The sequence below is a fragment of the Aulonocara sp. 'chitande type north' Nkhata Bay genome, linkage group LG3, assembly GCF_057382095.1.
Source record: "Aulonocara sp. 'chitande type north' Nkhata Bay isolate Kocher_YH1m ecotype deep benthic linkage group LG3, A_spYH_male_GT1.1, whole genome shotgun sequence".
Taxonomy (NCBI): Eukaryota; Metazoa; Chordata; class Actinopteri; order Cichliformes; family Cichlidae; genus Aulonocara; species Aulonocara sp. 'chitande type north' Nkhata Bay.
The window spans coordinates 34,738,324-34,757,440 of NC_141346.1; the positions used below are offsets into that span (position 1 = coordinate 34,738,324).

Sequence of the window (19,117 nt, forward strand, 5' to 3'; positions counted from 1 at the left end):
GAGAGAGCTACTCACTGTCCAGACCCACATCGTGGAAGGTGAGGATGGCGGGCCTACGGGTGGTTCGCGTGCCGTGGAGGGTCACGTGCAGGACGCCATGCGGAGTCTCAACACTGTGCTCCTAGAGAAAGCAACACGAACAAACACAGACTTAACAACGTCAACCTGATGGTAACATCTGGCATGGAAAACAAAAATAATAACCTTTTCGGTGCATGAACTTTCTTTTATTTTTGGCTGCTTGCCACAGCCAATCGTCTGCCTCCCTCTCGCCCTGTCCCTAGCATCCTCCCCTGTCTCACCAACCCTGCACCAACTCATCTTCAACAAGTTCTTTCTCTTTCTCTTCATATTCAACAACCTTTGTCAAAGACATCCACCACTGCTACACTGCACATGTCCAAACCATGTCTTGCCTCTTATTTTGTCTCCAAAAACTGAGTATTCCTCTCTAGCTCTTTGCAAATTCTGTATGAATGTGGACCTTGTATACACTCAAGTTAATAAATTGCAAGTTCTATATCCATTCCTCCACTTCAGGTCATCCAATTTTTCTAGACTGCGATACTTGAGACAGGCTGACAGATAAGAGTGTCACAGGGGGATGTTTCTATCCCCCTATTCTATCTATGGCTACGTCCACACTAATGCGTTTTCGTACAAAAACATCGTTTTCTCTCCGTTTTGGCCTCCCGTCCACACTGAGACGGCAGAATGTGATGATTTTGTGGATAATTAAAGTCAGTCATATATCCACAAACACAACAAGCTGAAAGTCAGTGATGCTGCTCGGTTTGCAGTCCTGAATATCACGGCACAAGCAGGATCCACTGCACTGTTAATGTTAGCTATGTTATATTGCTGCCTCTGTTCGGTGGTGTCGAGCCAAACGGACTTTAACGTGTGTTTGAACGAGCTGACAGTTCACTCGTTAAGCTGAAAGAAAGATGCTTTAATCGCAGGAGTCACACATGTGTTCACTGTACCATCTGGGAACTCTTCTTGTTTAGCACTCGTAATAACACAAACACTAAATCCTCCTGTTTGTAGCAGTGTATACACCTGAGACTGTCACCTGTCTGTCTGTCCTGCACTCTCTCTCTTTTTCTTTCTCTCTGATTGTGGAATAAAAGTATGAACATGTGTTTATAAGTTACACTTGTGTTTGAATCCTGCAGCTTATCACACATTTGATTTCCATGTGTGACAACTGCAAGTGTCCAGAGTGAGGACAGACTGAGGGACCCACTGCTGCACATCATCTGTGAGGCTTTGCACCCCTGATGATCCACCAGGACAAACTCAACAGTGTGTGAGGAAGAGGAGGAGGAAGAGCCAGCAGCAGCTGACAGATGGAGAGAATAGACAGACTGTTCCCTGTTTGTGAAGGACTGCTAGAAAAGTTTAAAATAACTAATTGTCTGTCCTGAGTCAGTCTTATTAGGTAATGTTCAAATAATTTGATCATTCCAGTGTTTTCAGTGTGGGAGAAAGTACTCAGGGCCTTCAAGTTACACACTATGAAAGGCAGCAACAAGTTTAATGTTCAGAAACCTGAAGTATGTATCAGCAGCAGAATGGAGCTAAAAATAAATGTTTGTTTCAGTTCTATGAAGCTTTGAGTATTTTGGATCAGTAGCACTGCTGTGTTTGTTGCATCATATTGCTGTAATTGTTTATATGCTTTATATATTCTGAGCTAAGTTGATCTATAGTGTTACATCATATTCTATAAGGATGTTATGTGTTTGTATACTTTCTGCCCAGTTTGACCCATTTAGCAGAAGTCAGCCTGTTTAAGGCTCTGATATCTATTCTGTATGACTTAAAGCAGTTATGACATGGTCTGATTTTCTCACCCAATAAAGGAATATTTCATATATCAGTCTACTCTTCATTTTATCAGAAACAGTTATCACAGCTCGTACATTTTCTTTTTATAAATATATGTAAGCAATGAGCCAAATTTAGTAATGCCAACATATTAAATGAACAATATTTGTCTCTTATTTATAATACATCTATATATGCACTGTCACAGATACTTGTCTTTGAGTGAAGATTTAAGGTGATAGGACATATAAATAAATGCAACTTGAATCTTTACTGAGGCTCAGTATTTGACACAGAGTTCATGTTCACTGCTGTAATAACTAATAATGATTAATATAATATTGGCCATATTATATTTACATTACCACATGAACAACATTAGCTAATTGTTATTTACTAGCTAATCTTGAAATGACTGTTCAGTACAGAAATGAAGCCCAACTATCATGTTTTACAGTCCTGTGGTCTCAGCCTCAGATACTTTTTAAATCACACAAAGCTCACGTAGAAACAAATGAACAAAATATATTCTACTTCATTTCTGTCAAACAAAGCTGCATGAAACGTTTCCAGCTGTTAGTATCATGGTTGCTAGACAACCTGGGCAGCGCGACGGAGGCTAGACCGTCCCATTTCACAAGCCTCGCACTTCCGGCCTTAGCGGTCTTTGAGTACGCGGCCCTTGAGCACTGTTGAGGCTGCGTACTTTAAGGCTGCAGACCCTGAATTGGGATACAGCCAATATCTCTTGTGTTTCTTTTTGTATTCATAAGTTTGTGAGATCAGCCACACCTGTGGCTCCTCAGCTCCTCCCCCTGCAGGGTCTGTTTACTGCAGCTCACCACTCATTCCCCTCTCCTGTGTTTGGATCTGATTTCTCCTGTGCTTTCACTCAACAGCTTGTTTTCAGTCCATTCACATGGATGCCAGCTTTCAGTCTTTCTGCAGCCTCACTCTGGTTTACCAGCAGACTCCACAGCCTTGTGCTTCATTTCTATCGACCCATCTCGATTACTGGAGTATTCTTCTAAAATCATTGCCAACCTGAGCTTGTGTTGCCTTTTTTCTATTTCTGTCCAGAAAGTTGGTTTGACCCTAACATGCTAATGTTAAAACGACTGTTTTTCTTCAACCCTGCCTTTAAGTTTTAAAGAGCATCATAAAGACTGGAGCTTGAGTGCTTGACAGCCTTTGCAAATTATATACAAAGTGGATACAGATGCGTTTTCACATTTTCAACCATCACTGTACTAAGGTTTAATGTAGCAGAAATAAATCCATAAAAAAAGAAAAGGGAACAAATAGCCCTGAGTTTTGGGACACTGTGATCTGTGATGATTCACAAGATGCAGCTCATAGATTTATTCATGACTTTCTGTCCATGGGAATTCAACGCAATTTCATTTCAACTACCGTCCTCTGACAACCTAAGCATACTACCTGATTCAGCAGCTTGTAGAACCATCTTTAGCAGCAATAACTCAATCACTTTTTTTGTGTGCGACTTTATCAGTCTGTCGCATCATTGTGGACACATTTTAGCTCAATTTTCTTCACAGCATTGCTTCACTTTATTGAGGTCTGCAGGCATTCATTTATGCACAGCTCTCTGAAGGTCACAGCATTTCAATCAGTCTGGACTCTAACTGGGCCACTTGATTGTAGACTTGCTGGTGTGTTTGGCGTCCCTGTTAAGGCCAAGCTTTAGGTGTCAGACAGACAGCCTCACATGTGACTCTAGAATACTTTGGTCTACAGAGGGGTTCAACTCCGTGACTGCAAGGTGCCCAACTGCTGTGGCTGCAAAACAAGCCCAAACCGTCACCCCTCCACCACCTGTCAGTTGGTATGAGCTGTTCGTGCTGTTATGCTTTGTTTGGTTTTCTCCAGCCGTGGTCTCTCCACTTTGGTGTCATCTGTCTAAGTCTTGCGGTTTGTTCAGATGCAACTTTGCAAACTTAAACCATGCTGGCATGTTCTTTGTAGAGACAAGGGGCTTTCTCCTGGCAGTCCGTCCAAGCTAGCCAAGCTTGTTCAGTCTTTTTCTAATTGTGCTGTCATGAACTTTAACATTTAATATCCTAACATTTAGAGTCTGAGATGTAGCTCTTGTATTTTTTAGGGTAGCTCTGAGTGTTGCACATACAGAAACTGGGGGGAATTTGCTCCAATGTCCACTCCTAGAAAGACAGTGGCATTGTGTGTTAACACACGTATGAATGCTCCAGAGCAGCAAATCCCCAAACCTTCTGCTCACGCTTGCTGATGATGAGTTAATCAAGTGCACCTCGTAATTCCTATGGAAGCAGTAAGAGTGCACTTAATTTTTTTACATAATTGCAGAGAGTGCAGTGAAAATGTTCTTGTTACATGACTGTACGATGCAAAGTTAGTTCTCAACTGCTCAAAAAAATGGGCTGATTTTCAAACGTCAGTGGGACACAACAGGATGGGCACCATATTCATGGGAAAGGGGCACAATGAAGAAATAAAACACTCACAGAAACCTGTCTTGTTGCAAAAATCTGTAAAATACAGCTAAATCCATTATTAATAGTTTCCAAACCCTACTAACAACTCTTCTGTGCAGCGATTTTCATTCCGCTTCTATATTTTTCCTATCGACTACTGACTGGAAAAGAAGCCTCTGCAGAGTTACTAAATATACTTGAATAAAGTTGAATAAAATAACTGTGTATTTCATTTATAACTCAATAATAGTAATAATGCAATGCTTATTCAAACACATTAGCATGCATTTCACAGACAGTCTCACCTGTCCTTGGTCCAGGAGTATCCTAGCAGCCAGTTCAGCATCCTGTTAGAAAAAGAGCGACAGTCTCATTAGCAAAATGTGCACAAAGATTTCTTTTTACATTTGGAAGTAAGTGATGTCCTGCCTGTTTGGGTACTACGGGGACAAGATTTATTTAAAAGTAAATCAAGCTAAAAACTAAGAAGGACTCATTACCCACCAGCTGAACAAATCAGAATAAATTCTCACTTTGCTTCTTAAAAAAATCTTAATTAGGACTCCTTAAATTTATCTTTTTAGTGTGCATTACTGAAAATTGAGTCCAAAGGAGTGACATCTCAGCCTGCTGTTCTTTCATTTCTTTGTTCTTTCATGTCTAGAGAGGCTTTGCTTCCTAATTGACACCCACAAAGGCAGGATGGATAGCATTACGCGGCTGATACCCCAGCAGAGAGCCCCTTCAGAGGAGCAGGTGGTTGTGACATGCCTGGCATTAAACAGAGGAAGTGCTGACAGCGGGTTTCAAACGGGTGGCTCACTTGCAGCTTTGGATCCGTATACCCCCACTAATGAATTACTAGCATCACAAGCTCTTAGAAAATTAACAGTGTGGGAAGTTGAAGTGGAGATGGGCGTGGGCACAGATGGAAGTCATCGCTGAGGAGAAAAGAGGAAGTCCTAGAGGGTTGGTGAGGCTGCTGGCTCGATTAATTCAATTCAGTTTTATTTAGATAGCATCAAATAACAACAACAGTCAACTCAAGGCACTCTATATTGTAAGGTAAAGACCTAAAATAATAAAGAGAAAAACCCAATGATCAGGACAATCCTCTCTGTAACACTTGGTGTCGGTGGGAAGGAAAAGCTCCCTTTTAACAGGAATAAAGGTCTGGCAGAACCAGGCTCAGGGAGCGGGGTTATTATACTTTACAAAATGAAACTAAATACTAATACTAGATTTGAAAAAAACACTTTATAGTTAACTGAAATAAATGACTTGAAATAAATAAAACAAACCGAAATAACTGAACTTTGATAATAAAATAAGTCAAATAGGTAGAAATGTCATTAGTTTTAGTACCTGTTAGTTTAGTAAAAACGAGAGACATGTTTATTGTGACTGGTGTCTAAAAGGATATTGTGAGTGATCTTACTTTCAAAACTGATTTTTCTTAAATCTTAAAACTAAACATTTTCATACATTTAAAACTAAACTGAAATTAGAAAATCCACTCTAGAAACTAACTGAAAGTAAACTGAATTAAAAACAAAGTTAAAATGATATAAAAATACAAATGAATTGGAAAATACGAAACTATAATAATTATATCCATCTGCCGCAACTGTTTGGGGGTGAGGGGAGGAAAACAGGACAAAGACATGATGTGGAAGAGAGCCGGAGAAAATTTTAATCTAATGATTACATGCAGAGAGGTGTATAAACACACAGAGAGTGAAGAATTGCATCATGGGAAGTCCCCAGCAGCATAAGTAAGGGAGGATTCAGGGTCACCTGATCCAGCCACAGCTATATGCTTTAGCAAAAAGGAGAGTTTTAAGCCTAATCTTAAAAGTAGAAACAGTGTCTGTCTCCTGAATCTAAATTGTGATCTGATTCCACAGAAGAGAGACCTGAGATCTGAAGGCTCTCCCTCCCATTCTCCTTTTAAATTCTGTAGGAACAACAAGTAGGCCTGCAGTCTGAGAGCAAAGTGCTCTAATGGGGTGATACGGTACTATGAGGTCGTTAGGATGAGATGGGGCCTGATTATTGAAAACCTTGACTGTCGATCAATTACTGTGGAGGTTGTGACCTGGGTGGAGTAGATACCAGTGAGTGATACATAATGGTCAACAAATTGAACCATTATGTGACCTTTTCCACAAAAAAGTTGATCCACATCTCACACCCTTACCCTGTAGGGTAAGGGTGTGAGAACTGTTTTATTTTTTATTGTTTTATGTAAAGCACTTTGGTATGCCCAAGGCTTTTAAATGTGCTCTATAAATAAAGATTGTTGTTGTTGTTGTTGTTGTAGGGTGAAAAACACATTATTACAGGCTGTTACAGGTTGCTGCTTTTTATTTCCAGTTTAGTTTATATGTTCCATATCTTTAGAGCTTCTGTCTGCATCACCCCTCTTTATTCTGTCATTTTTGCTCAGAGGTCTCTGAGTTACATGGACAATACATTTTTTTGCTGCTGAAATCCAAAAGGAAAGAGGAAACTCAAATTAGACCAATCACAAGCACAAATGAACACCATGATGCAGATCATCAAGCTGAGAAGCACTCCAGTTCTCATATGTCATATATTTAGAGTTATAAAGAATAAGCAATAAGCCCACAGGCAGACTACGGCAGTAAAAGCTACTTGTTATCAAGATGTTTTGAAGTTGTTGCCCTGTGAAAGTCAAATACTCTATGCACAAACAGACTGCTATATTAAAATGATCAAAGTCATGATGGTGTAGTTCTCTTTGCATTGGTTAAAGACCCATTCCGTCTGTCTGGCAGCCCAGCTTTAGTAAGTATGAAGGCTGTACTGCCAGACTTTATGATTATCATTAATTAATCTGGCTTCAGTCGCGGATGCTGTGGGTCTTGCCTAAGAGTTAAATCATCTCAGCGGGAAGAGAAAACATAAGTTGAGGGTGAGCACTTCATTTAACTTTGTGACTGGTAGGACGCTGTGGGTGCATGAAGAACCGACAGGGCCAAGTGTGTCCGGTAGTCCACAGCAGAACCACGTCAACAACAGCTACTGTTTCATAAGTGCGGTCACACTCTCTGGGCTGATTTTGTCCTCTTTTACAAATTTTGATTTAATTCTTTGACCTCATTTATTTTCCCACTGAGGTCAAAGACTTGTATGTAGAAGACACAGGAGCTTTTTGTACTATCCTCCTGTAAACCCTGACTTCTTGATTGTTTCTAACTGTTCCCCACGAGCTCCTTGTGTGTATATAAAGAGTTTAGCACTGTTGCCTCACAGCAGGAAGGTCCTGGGTCTGAATACTGTGTGAAGTCATGTCCTCTTTGTGCTTGCCTGGGTTCTCTCCCGGGTTAATCCAGCTTCCTTCCACACTCCCACGATTAATCGGTGAGACTGATTTGTCATCTTTTAGCCCTGTGACAGCCTGGCAACCTCTCCAGGGTATGCCCCGCCTCTCTCCCTATGACGGCTGGTCATAGGTCACCATGTGTGGTGTATATAAAGTCCCGGATCTTGCTTGTCCATTACTGGTTTGTCTGTTCACTTCTAATTCTCTGTGAATTTCTTGTGTTTTTGGTCATGTTCCGATAAAACTGCTGTTTACCATTTTACCTGAAGCATATATCAAGATAGAAGAAGTATTAATTAATTATTAAAAACAATTAAAAATCAGGAAATTAGTTACTAAAAGAGATCAATGCTAGTCACAGCTTGGAAAATAGATTAAAAAAATCACTGGATCGAGTTAGAAACTGCAGAGTCCCTCACATTAATGGCTAGTTTAGAGTTAATTACCAGTTATCTTAACATGCACGTCTTTGGACCATGGGAGGAAGCCACACTGTGGAGTGCCCACATTGTCAACTAGAGAACGTGTAAACTCGACTGAGAAAGGCCAAAGCTGGGGTTCACACCAGGAGAACCACTGCAGAAAAATCTCTGTTGTTTTTGTTTCACTACTGTGTTTTGCTCTTTGTCCACAAGGGGGCTCTGCTCTGCAGCGCTGCATCTGCACAGCAACATCAGCCCAGCAGAGCAGAGGATCTGCTCCCGATCCTTTGGGGCTTTGACGTCAACCTGGCAGATATGAGCCAGTGCTGCAGCTGTGCGCACACACACATCTATATAAGTACACACTGACGCACAAAGTCATGCACAAATGTGCTTGGAACACATGTTGTCACATGTAGGCTTTGTTCAGACTCAAAAACACTTTCATTCATGCACACATGCACAGCAAGGACACATAGTGACACACTTGCACATACACCAGCCCTCTTTTTCTTTCTCTTGGTTTGCTTGTGCTTTCATGTCATGCTCACTGTGTGTGTGTGTGTGTGTGTGTGTGTGTGTGTGTGTGTGTGTGCGGATGTTCTTTATTGATCAGATTACATTAAATCATAGTATATTGGAGATTTAGTCTTGTATAACATGCATGTATCTGTAAGAGCTCCATCTCAGACCTTGGTGGTGTCAGCCTGACCCGTGAGTAAAGGCTTATCCTCCGTGATGGCGATCTCCTGCATTTCTGTTGTCATGGTGTTGCCTCCTGCACGGAGAAAAAAAGGCACAATGAGTACTTCTTATTTTTAAAGTCAATCCTCCAGAAATACTGGATACTGTTATAGGGGCATGGAGCACACATAAAAGGGCCGATGCAGGCATTTATGCACACGCACAACAAGTGATTAAATACTGTATGTCGCTGTTGCCCTCTGCGACTCTGTTTGCGCTGTGGGACTGAAAGTTAATTAGTAATTAGTCCCAGTAGAGCAGAAATGGATTGTGGGACAGAGGGAGAAGGAGCTAAAAGACAAAAGGACAGATGGATAAGTCGAGGTACACTTAAAAAAAACACAAGTGTTCAGGATATTTTGTAAATATTCTTTATTCATTTGTTTATTAGTACAGAAAACAACAAAAACAATAAGATATATCAGCCAAGTTTTGGTTTTTTTACCAGTGTTAATGCGTACCACTGATGATATATATTATATCCATTATATCAAAATTATATTATTATATTAAAACACTTTGTTGTGTTGATATTTGTATAAAGTAACAATAAAATGAGAAAGTGCATCAACATTTCTTCCTAAGCACTTTACATAAGTTAATGCACCATTGTGCGATTGTGAGAAACGACAGCCAACAAACCAGCGGCTGATAACAATGTTTTCAAAGGGGAAAATGAAACTTGGTCAAGCGTGTCGCTTAATTTCAGGCACCTTCACACCTTTACAGCGACAGTGTTTGTTACTGCACGTTACTGTAGCTCCACCGCAGCAACTAGGAGCTAAAAGCTGCTCCCGCGGGCATCGCAAAGGTGGAAGGAGAAGCTAAGCTTATTTAATTTCCCCGCATTGATCTTTGCACTGGTCTGGGAATTCAATCAGAGGCCCTCCCAGTCACGACTCCAGACATCCCACTGCCACAGGATTTTTAAGGTGCTACTTTCATGGTTAAAGAAATGGCAAAATAACGGTTCACCTGCACGATTCATTCATTCAGATGTTAGTATGTCACCTGAGATTGATCTGGAGCAACTGAAGGGCTTTTGCATTTATTCTCATACACTTTAGTTATCTGCAAGACCTGTTAATAGACTGCATTTTGCAGCAGCACATACATAGGGACCTTTGACATGCAAATAACATCAAACGACGCTCAGATCGGTGCAGTGGGAGAAATTCCACACATTGACTTGCCGCTTGCAGCCATGTTCTATTTTACTTCCTTACATTATTGTGAGAATCTGACTTTTTAATCACAGCTTGCCCTGATTTATGGCACAAAACCAGCAGCAGCTGGAATACACACTGAAGGTCTGCAGCCTTGAACTGTTTGGGGTTTTCTTCCTCACTGGGACAAAGTAAACTGACAAACTGTCGCTCAGAAACCAAGTTAAGACATTTGATGTTGGATCATGTGGAGATGACAGCTGCACATACACACAGCGGGACATTTTTCAGAGTGGACAGCAGGTCTGTCAGCAAGAACTGCTTTGTATTACTACCATCCATGCTGTCATCTTACACTATTTTCTGTTATTTTGGAAAATTACCCACACTGAGAATCTCAAGTGCCACAGAGCAGCGATTTTTTTGTGGTTTGGCTTGCAGCATTTACCGAGGCTGAAAGGAAGTGAGCGCGCTCAGGTTGTTATTGTGCCTATCTGAAAGCATTGTGCTCAATCTGACATTTAAACGTGGAATAGGGGACCTTGTGACATCACTTTTTGTGCGAGTGAGCGTGCCCGTGCGCAATTCATGCTCCCATAAACCGATGACTGTATTCTGTCTGCAGATTATTAAAGGAAGCGGGTGGGTGGGGGTGGGGGAGATTGCAAGTTCATGTGTGTGTCCTTGTGTGCGTGTTCGCTCGCATGTGTGCACTCATCAGAAAATGAACTGCTGGCCCCGAGGGAGCTGTGTGTCTCTCTCTGTGTCGCGCACGGAAATGATTAGTCACCAAAGAGCCCCAACACACACACACACACACACACACACACACAAACCCTCAGTTCCTCCATTGTTGACCATCCATCTCTCCTCCACTCCCTTTACATTCATCTGTGTATCAGTTTATTGCATTTATCAGCATCTTATTTTTTATCACCCCTGCCACTGTGCCTGTGTCTCTCTCTGCCTTTCCTTCACTCAGTATCAGTTTCGCAATGACAGCCACTCAGTGGAGGCATCCACTCATTTATTTTATGATTTTATTGCATCACTTCAGCCTCTGGAAGCACTCAGATTTGTCCTCCTCAGCATTTGTGTTTCGGAGAAAGCAGCATCTGTTTACCAGCCTCCTGGATGCTGGACTGGGATATAATACACTGAACAAAAATATAAACGCAACACTTTTGTTTTTGCTCCCATTCCCCATGGGATGGACGTAGAGACCTAAAATTCATTCCAGATACACAATATAACCATCCCTCCCAAACAGTGGTCACAAATCAGTCCAAATGTGTGGTAGTGGGCACATCTGCTATATTGAGATAATCCATCCCACCTCACAGGTGTGCCACATCAGGATGCTGATCTGACATCATGAGTAGTGCACAGGTGTACCTCAGACTGCCCACAACAAAAGGCCACCCTGGAATGTGCAGTTTTTTGCGCTATTAGGGGTCTGGGGACCCAGAACCGGTCAGTATCTGGTGTGACCACCATTTGCCTCATGCAGTGCAACACATCGTCGCATGGAGTCTATCAGATTGTCAATTGTGGCCTGTGGAATGTTGGTCCACTCCACTTCAATGGCTGTGTGAGGTTGTTGGATATTCGTGGGAACTGGTACACGCTGTCGTATACGCCGGTCAAGCACATCCCGAACATGCTCAATGGGTGACATGTCCGGTGAGTATGCTGGCCATGCAAGAACTGGGACATTCTCAGCTGCCATCTGCCCTGAACAATGTGAACCATGATTCATCCGTGAAGCGCACACCTCTCCAACGTGCCAGACGCCATCGAATGTGAGCATTTGCCCACACAAGTCTGTTACGGCGACGAGCTGGAGTCAGGTCAAGACCCCGATGAGGACGACGGGCATGCAGTTGAGCGTCCCTGAGACGGTTTCTGACAGTTTGTGCAGAAATTGTTTGGTTGTGCAAACCAATTGTTCCAGCAGCTGTCTGGGTGGCTGGTCTCAGACGATCTTGGAGGTGAACCTGCTGGATGTGGAGGTCCTGGGCTGGTGTGGTTACACGAGGTCTGCGGTTGTGAGGCCGGTTGGATGTGCTGCCATATTCTCTGAAACGCCTGTGGAGACGGCTTATGGTTGAGAAATGAACATTCAATGCACGGGCGACAGATCTGGTTGACATTCCTGCTGTCAGCATGCCAATTGCACGCTCCCTCATTGCTTGTGGCATCTGTGGCATTTTGCTGTGAGACAAAACTGCACATTCCAGGGTGGCCTTTTGTTGTGGGCAGTCTGAGGTACACCTGTGCACTACTCATGATGTCAGATCAGCATCCTGATGTGGCACACCTCTGAGGTGGGATGGATTATCTCAATATAGCAGATGTGCCCACTACCACACATTTGGACTGATTTGTGACCACTGTTTGGGAGGGATGGTTATATTGTGTATCTGGAATGAATTTTAGGTCTCTACGTCCATCCCATGGGGAATGGGAGCAGTAACAAAGGTGTTGCGTTTATATTTTTGTTCAGTGTAGTTTTGGCTGAAGAGGAAAAGGAAAAAAAAAATGAACAAAAAATGTTAATCATCTAATGGCGAGAAAATCCTGTAGACAGATTAGAGTCAACTGATCTGTGAGCCAACAGATGTCAGTCTACAAAATTGTATACAAATCCATTTTGGTGCCGTAACTACCTACAGTGTTGTTGTCATTATCAATTATTCACTGAACGGAGGCTGTCTGTGGTTTGGGCAGGCACACATGTCTGCTTCGCCTCGTTGCTCCATATACCGTCCTGCCATGTGTGTCCTCGTGCTATATGTGACACTATACAGGCAGCTTGTATTTGGCACTCAATCAGTCTGTAGATAAAAAAACCAAGCCATTCTTCGCTGCTCCTGAAATGCAATTCTGTAAAATCATGCAATGTACAATGTCTTACATACTTCCTATGCTTAGCAGACAACTGCATAAACTGCTCATAAAAGCTGGAGTCTTTTAATATTTGGTCATTTTGGCACCAAACTAGCCCACAATTACCTAAATAAATAAATTTGTTTTTTCTCAACTAATTCATTAAATCATCATTTATTGACTGAAAAATTATTAACAACTAAGACAGATGCCCAGAATTTTATGGCTCCAGCTTCCTAATTATCTGCTGCTTTCCTTTTATTAACATGGAAATTTTGTCTGACAAGATAAGTGTCAGTTAATGAAGAACACAAATGGCTGATTAATCAATAAGAACATAATTTATCACAGAAGAATCGATCAATTTACAATTAAGGCAGTACTGAAGCAAACATACAATTCAGCAGGCAGATTATTAAGACAGAGCAATTAAAACATTTAAAGACAAGAACACCAACAGACTGCAGTGAGTGGATTAATCAGCCACATATGTTCAGTGAATTACACTTTGAGACAAAGAAAGTGGGTTAGTTTTAATTAGAGCTCAACTGATACTGGGATAATTTCCCGGTAAGTACTGGAGTTTGATCAATACAGAATTTTAAGACCAATATCGGTGCCGATAATTGTTCATTTGAAAATCTGAAAGGTCTTTATTTTGAATTTATCAGCTGTTAAAAATACAGATTCCAATTGATCGGGAAATAATAACACTGGCATTAATCAGTAAGGTCGATTATTCTTGTTATCAATATATAGGAAAATATCTTTAATATACACATTCAGCATGTGAGGAGTAATTTTAGAAAGAAAATAACGGGATCGTTGATCATTAAGTTTCTAGCAACGTATTTAAAAACAAGAAAACAGTGAGACACTGCTGGCTCTGCTCGACCAGAAGTTCAGGATGCTGCAGATAGTTCCAAAAGTATTGTAAAAAATACAGACAATAAGGGAGAAAAAGACAACCAACACACAGGTGATGTTCACATTTTTAAAAAGAATGTATTTTTGCGTGAATCGTGAAAATGATTAGGTCTTCATAGATCGATGTGAACACACTTTAGTCAACTTTAATGCAGGTCCAGGAATTTTTATGAACATCAGAAGAATGCTAATTTTGCTGCTATCTTACAAAAGCAAAAAATAATAGAGAAGTAGTAAAGACTAAGCTCCCCAACCCACCCCCATCTCTTAGATGTCCAGCGGGTATATCAAGCCTGTTTCTGGACTGTGGCTTTGCCAAAGACTTTGACTGCTTCACTGGGGATTTAATGCCTTTAGCATCTGGCACAATAACACATGCACTGATGCAAATACAGGATGTGAGCACTTGGACTAGATGCTACTTCATCTGGGGTATTTTCACTTCACTGCTATCAAATCCACACTGACTGAAATGACAGAGGAAATGGTGTTTGTGAGTCTTAAGCGTACTATGGTATTTATAAAAGAGGCACCATGAGGCTATTTTGAGAGGCTTATAAACAGAACTGGAATATTCTATGTAGAAACAACCTGATCCCAAATGCAACTACACGATAGGACTCAAGTTAGTGAAGTGTGTTACCTAAAAAAGGGCAGATTTAGGAATTTAAAATGACAATATAAACACATACACACAAGCCCAAAGTCTCTGTTTTGTAATTTTGTACATTATGACCTTAGCCTTAATCCTGTCCTGCTTGATATGTAGATTACTGTGCCACAGCTTGTCCCATGTTATTATCATTGGTCTGACATGTCCGGATATGCCTGCAAAGTATATTTGTTTTTGTGAGTCTTTAATTGTGTTAATAGGTCTCTTGTATTTTTAAGGGAAAGTATTGAGTTTCTCCATAAAAGAGATGACTAGTAGCTATGCAGAGTCGTTATTTTCCATGACACAAAGACAGATACCATATTTAGCACAAAGATGACTTCTGTATGCAACGATTGCTTTACTTTTATTGCCCTCCTGGATCAATAATCATTTAGTGAATCAAGCTGCTTTAGCTGTTTTGTTAAACCAATAATCCATAACTGAAAAATAGGAATGACGTTAAAGCCTTGATGTACGTCAAGAATGTAAAACTTATAATATCGACAGTAGAGTCGGGTTTGTTAACCACCACGTTCATATGATTTTCACTGGCCCAAAAAGCTTTTCATGAAATGCACAATTGTTGGAAAAAGTGTGTCTGCATGACAGCAAATACATTTCTCAGTGCATCAAAAAAATTAAAATTCTGATTATAATCATAGCTTTTTATTTTGCCTGAAATGAACCTGGCCCAGTTCTCAAAAACTGTATAAGACCAAGTCATTTTTCCCACTGATAGTTCTGCTGACTGATTGATTAGAGCCCTATATTATACTATAGGGCATTATCGGATTAGACCGATACAACACTTGGTACTTTTAAATTCCATATTCCGATATAGATACTGATATATTTTTTTCCAGACTTGGCTGAAGGGTGTTTCCGAAATTTCTTTTTTACCTTTTATATTTGCCTTTGTTATAAATCTTGATATTGATCGATCAGAAAATGGCTAATATCAACTGATACTGGCATGATAAATCAGACGAGCTCTAACACAGAGTTCCCAGCACTAAAACACCCGATTAATGATCTGCACACACACAGAAAATGACCCCATGTAAGTCTGTGATTTACAGCAGCGTCATGCAAAGACATGGCAAAGAATATTGCTGTCTATTAATACAAGTCTGAAATGTTGATTAGCTAAAAAATGTGTCTCAGATTTCTTTATATGTGGAAGCCTTTGGCTCTTTTTTCTTTTGCTCTCCACTGCTCACTGCATTGGGCTGATAATTAATTCTCTGTTGGCTTGTCATTTCTGGAAATGTCTTTCATATTTCATGCAGTCGTTTTTCCATTGTTGATGCAAATATGTAGATTAGTACAGCTGTAAAAGAGTCATCAAGCTCAATGTCAAACGTTAATCAGTTGAATAATGAATCAAATAAGCACAGAACACATTTAGGACATCAGTGTGGTGACAGGTCTTCCATGCTTGCTATGACAAAAGAGTAAATTCAAAAGCAGGTAAGTACTGTTTTTTGTTTTGCTTTGGGTTTTTTATTTTTTTTTATTTTTGGGGAAGATTCCCAAACCAATGGCTGTTCACTTAGTTGGAGGTCTTTGTAATCAAAGACTGAGTTTTTTTCTTCTTCACTGGAGCAAAATCTCATCTTAACACTTTGGAGTGCAAGCTGTCATTTTATAAATATGCAAAGGCCTGACTGTTCACGCAGCAACAACAGCTACCACAGCATATAACAGAGACACTCTGATTACAACACACTTAGAGAGCCCTTCATTCTCCATTAAGCACGCCGCTGCTCTGCTCTATATCAGCAAGTAGTTGTCTGCTACTATATTTGTCCAAAATGATCAAAAACCTGGTATTTGGAGCCTTTAATTACGCACTGTGGGAGCAATTAAAGTTAATATATTTATCACTGTAGGCATAAAGACCGCTGTGGCTGAATACTGCTGAAACATCACATAGTGCTCAGCAGCCAGTAGTAAACGAATCTAAATGATCTTCAGGAATACAAGCTGCCAAAAACAGCAGTCACATGACGACCTTGTGCATCAGTAAAAATGGACATTACGTCTCATGTAACTCACTTTTACATTTAATCTGATCTCACTTACACGCACACACTTTTTATATACAGCTTCCCGACGCTCTACTATCATCCATCTTTCTTTATCTGTGCCTCTCCGAGTCAGTGTGTTCATTGTGTTTTAGAGCGTGTGATAACTGCTAAACTGCACAGGAGGCAGCATCTGTCACCATAGAAAGAGAAAGATGGAGAGAAACAGACAGATTTGCATGAAGAGTAAGAAGTGAGGGAAGGTGGTAAGCTTGCCTTTCATTTGCCTCTACTCTGCTTCCACCCAGCAGCTATCAGAGAACAGCTGTTTGGTTGTTGCTCCGAACAGGTTCATTGTCTAATCAGGTTGTGTCACATAATTGCTTCAACTAAATGAATCCAACCTTGTTTTATACACATTCCTAATCATGCAGCGCGATGGCAGCTCACTTGTTTACCGTTAGCGGGCCCACTCAGTCCAGTGTGTCACGTTGGGTTTCTGTCAATCCTTGCTGTCATTCCTGCTCCCTTCCCCCCTTCTTTTCCTCATCCTGCTCTGTCACACCGACTCCATCTCTTCGTCCTTCAGCACAATGCAATGTCACCACGCGGTGACTTCAGATTGAGGCTGCCAGCAAAGGTTTATTGCAGCTACATAATACCGGTGAGGTTTTACTGAAAAGCCTTTGTGACCACTTTGGAAGAAGGTTACATAAACGACCAAAAAAAGAGACCTGAAGTAAAAAATTTGAGTTTCTGAATTTTGCAAGCAGAGATCAGAGATCAGTGGGTTTGTAATGGATCAGTACTGGTTTCTAAATTGGAGAGAGGTACAACAGCAAATGTCTACAGCCTTCTGTAAAACACGGTGGAGGCTTTGTCATTGCTCCGGGCTGCATTTCAGTCAATGGTGTTGAGATCTCGTCAAACTGGATGGAATTATGAACACAGAAAAGTACCATCAGATTTTAATGGAATACCATTTGCAAAGCATCTGATTGGCTTCAACATGACAATGATCCCAAACACCTTGCCACAGTACTAGAAAGCATACCTGGTTAGAAACACATCCAATGGAACACAATCAGTCATGGATTGGCCTTCCCAGAGCTCGGACCTCAACATCACTAAAGCAAAGTGGGATCATCTAAAGGGAGCCAGCAGCCAAATAAAAGCTTTAAATGGACTTGAATGTGGGCTAAAGGAATAACAATAACCTTCTTCCCCGGAGATAATGGTGATAAATATCCTGGCATGGTAAAAGTTTTCTGGAACAAACATTATCAGAGAAAATGCTGGCAAACTTACATTTTTTAAGTTTGGCATGCACCAACTCTAATATCTACAGCCCGTCCTCATCTTTTTCCACCTACTCAACTTTTGCATTAGTACCAAACAAACTGCCAGCACTTGAACAAAAAACAACATAATCATGCAAAGTACAAACCAGAGTACTTCAAGCGTCCTCTAGCTGTATGCACCTGATGCTGACATTGTTAGGCACTATGAAACTTCATCATATTCCTACTCCAGTGCAGCTGCATGTGCTACTAGCTTGTATGCACACTTTAGTGTCTACAAAGGCTGGCCTGCAAAAAACTTGTGAAACACCTCCACAATACATAAAACCTCCCAAGCCTGCTGATAGCGAGGCAAATAAAAACACCCCTTCTGACAATGATGTTCAAGAAATACTGCTAAGTTTACAGTACACTGTCTATATATCCACTGAACTGTTTTCTGTCAGAATCATTTTCAATCCCTACTGCTTTTCTTATTTCCTTTAGAAGACTACAAGGTGTAGTCTGGGTTATACTGACACCTTTACACACAGCTAGTTAGAAGTAAATCACGTCTTCTCAATGTTTTGACTTAAAGAAAACATTAAAATATCATGTGAACAAGGTCAGCCAACAGCGATGCATATTTATAAATGGAGTTTGCGGCACTGCAAGAGTAAAAAGCTTTTGCCAACAGACTCAGCTGCCAGCAAAGTTAGAGACACAGAAGCTTGTACTCATGCCATCAGAACAAGCAATTTGGTGGATTTTTCTTATATCATAAACACAAAAGAGAATCCTATAGAGTAAAAGCATCCACATGAAAAAAGACAAATAAAAAAGCAGATTTTTTTTGCTTTGATCAATCATCAGCCGTCAAATTTTGTTTGCTGAGCTGGCAAACCAAGTTGCTGACCAACAGGGAAAGTTTCCCTCGCTCCAGCTGCCCTCTTTCTTTCTTCTCTTAATTTAAACTCTCTTTCTCTCTTTCTCACAGCTCTATACTCTTCTCCATCACTCTCCATCCATCTTTGTCCACGTTGCTGACATTCACCTTCCTCTCGATTCCTGCCAATCATCGCTCCCCGTTCTGTGTCACTGCAGGTCTTTGTCTCATTTCTCCCATCCTCTTTCTGTCTCTTTCACCGCCCAACAGCAAGTGGGAAAGTTTTAAAAAAAGGCAAACGTTTCCACTGGCACACTCTTTTCTTTCATTTGCTCTCACTCTCCACCAGTGTTTGCAGTTCTGAACAAAAAGGGGCGACCAGACACTCAAATTCGCACACGCACCCAGACACATAAACACTGAAAGTAGGGCGCTGAGCATTAAAGTGGCCTATATCAGGAATGTAGG

At 40.9% G+C, this 19,117-nt stretch overlaps 1 protein-coding gene across 1 annotated transcript in view; it reads right to left on the bottom strand.

Annotated features, from left to right (window-relative positions):
* ndrg2 (NDRG family member 2) overlaps positions 1-19,117 on the bottom strand; it is a 52,292-nt gene that overhangs the window by 11,680 nt on the left and 21,495 nt on the right. Inside the window, exons 2-4 of the mRNA XM_086277799.1 lie at positions 8,768-8,853; positions 4,610-4,651; positions 16-121 (exon numbers count right to left, since the gene is read on the bottom strand). Of these exons, the coding sequence (XP_086133925.1) occupies positions 16-121; positions 4,610-4,651; positions 8,768-8,842 (223 nt within the window). The 5' untranslated portion in view covers positions 8,843-8,853. The remainder of the gene's footprint in view (positions 1-15; positions 122-4,609; positions 4,652-8,767; positions 8,854-19,117) is intronic.